General features: G+C 60.5%; 1 protein-coding gene across 1 annotated transcript in view; it reads left to right on the forward strand.

The window, feature by feature from the left end:
• Positions 1–1,831, forward strand: part of VOLCADRAFT_119179 (uncharacterized protein) — a gene marked incomplete at both ends in the record, with an annotated part of 11,617 nt that extends 9,786 nt beyond the window's left edge. Inside the window, 4 exons of the mRNA XM_002955689.1 lie at positions 183–320; positions 596–776; positions 1,186–1,376; positions 1,661–1,831. Coding sequence (XP_002955735.1) covers positions 183–320; positions 596–776; positions 1,186–1,376; positions 1,661–1,831 — 681 coding nt within the window. The remainder of the gene's footprint in view (positions 1–182; positions 321–595; positions 777–1,185; positions 1,377–1,660) is intronic.
• Positions 1,832–2,185: the final 354 nt, after the last annotated feature.

Raw genomic sequence — 2,185 nt, forward strand, 5'->3', positions numbered from 1 at the left:
CAGGGGGCAGGTCGTACAGGTGGGCAGGTCGTACACTGGTCGTAATGTACAACCTAATGGTAGCGGCAAGGCAACCCGGGGGTCGTTGCCAGCAGGGCATTACGTCTGGCACCATCATCTTTCCCCTCCCCACTCCCCCCTCTTTCCCCTCCCCACTCCCCCCTCTTTCCCCTCAACCGCAGGCATGTGCGGAGTTCCTTATCCGGGAGCGCTACTGCTCCCCCGCCACCCTGACGATTCAGGGGGGCTCCAACGGGGGCTTGCTGGTGGCTGCCTGCGCCAATCAGCGACCCGACCTGTACGCGTGTGTGCTGGCGCAGGTAGGCAAAAGGGGAGGGGGAGGGGGGTTGGATTGGGGGGATAGGGATAGGTGCATGTGCGTGCGAGTGTGTGCATGTGTTTGCGAGTTCGTATATATGTATGTATGCATTTATGTATGCATTTATGTATGAACGGCGCGTGCGTTTGTGTGTACTCCCACTTCTCCACCCCGACACCCCTTCTCCAACCCCAACCCTACTCCCCCACTCCCCCAACCCCCCACTGTCCCCCCACTCCCCCACTCCTCCCCACCCCCCCACTCCCCCACCCGCAGGTCGGTGTGTTGGACATGCTCCGCTTCCACAAGTTCACGATCGGGCACGCCTGGATGACGGACTACGGCGATCCGGATAAGGCCTCCGATTTCGAGTACATCTTTCCGTACTCGCCGCTGCACAATGTACGGATACCGACTGGTGGCAGCCGACAGTACCCGGCCATGATCTTCGCAACAGGTGCGTGATGGTGTTGTGGGGGTGGTAATGGGGGTGGTGATGATGGCGGCTGGGACCTGGATTCGGGACCCGGATATCGAGAGGGGTTCGAGGGGAGGCATTGGGAGAGGGGGATGTGGAAATCAGAAGTCTGACAGGGTTTTGGAATGGGGATTTGTTTTGTTCGTTTACTCCTGGCGTCCTAATCCCAGCACCTTGCCTGATTGCTCTCCTTCCTCTCGTGGTGCCTATATTCCACCAATGCGTCCAACCCTCCGCCAACACACACACACACACACACACACTCCCCCAACAATGCGTCCAACCCTCCGCCAACACACACACACACACACACGCACACACACACACTCCCCCACCAATGCGTCCAACCCTGCGCCAACACACACACACACACTCCTGGCCCCCCCAGGCGATCATGACGACCGAGTGGTGCCCCTGCACTCGCTCAAGATGTTGGCCACTCTGCAGTACCAGCTGGCCGGGGAGGGGGCGGCGGAGGGAGCTGGCGAGGGGGGGGGGGGAGGGGTGGCGCAACGTAACCCGCTGCTGGCGCGAGTGGAGGTGAAGGCCGGACACGGGGCCGGCAAACCCACACAAAAGGTATGATGGCGTGTGGTGTGGTGTGGTGTGGTGTGGTGTGGTGTGGTGTGGTGTGGTGTGGTGTGGTGTGGTGTGGTGTGGTCTGCGGTTGGTCTTCAGTTGGTGATGGATTTGGTTTCTAGTTGGATTCTTATCAGATTGGAATAATAATTTTTCCGCTACGTTTCCTTTTCCTCCTTTTTCCTAGTACACTGCCCCCCGTGCTGCTTCCCCCTTCCCCCTTTCCCCCTTTCCCCCCCCTCCGGGGCGAACTCGCTCTCGCTCTTGGCCCCCCGCCGCCGCAGGTGATCGATGAAGTGGTGGACCTCTTCGGGTTCGCCGCCAAGTGCATGAACGCGAAATGGCAGGAGCAGCCTCAATGCGCCCAGAAGGCGGATAAGGAGGAGGAGGAGGCGGTGACGGCGACGGCGACCGCTGCTGCTGCCGCTACAGCGGCGGCCACGGCGGAGGCCTAGGCGCCTCTAAGGCACCTAGGTGTTGGGGTTGGGCTGGGCTGGTCGTGTGGCGGCTGCTTCGCTCGACTGATGTGCCGTGCCGTGTGGTTTTACGATAACTCTCGATGGAGGAGGAGATTGAGAGCTAGGAGGGGAGAGTGTTCGAGAAAGGTTGAGGGGGGGGAGGGCCGGGGTGTGGCAGTGACGGTTGTTTTACAGGTACGAGATCTTTCTTATAATATGAAACAGAGGTGATCTCGACGCGCAGCTCCTTCTTTAACGGAGGGCCCTCTTCAACGCCCTTGTTGCGCGAGGATGGGCGAGGTGGCCCTGCACGGCGGCCACAATAACCACCCACAGGCCCAGCTGAGACCA

The sequence above is a fragment of the Volvox carteri genome, assembly GCF_000143455.1.
Source record: "Volvox carteri f. nagariensis unplaced genomic scaffold VOLCAscaffold_54, whole genome shotgun sequence".
In the NCBI taxonomy this organism is placed as follows: Eukaryota; Viridiplantae; Chlorophyta; class Chlorophyceae; order Chlamydomonadales; family Volvocaceae; genus Volvox; species Volvox carteri.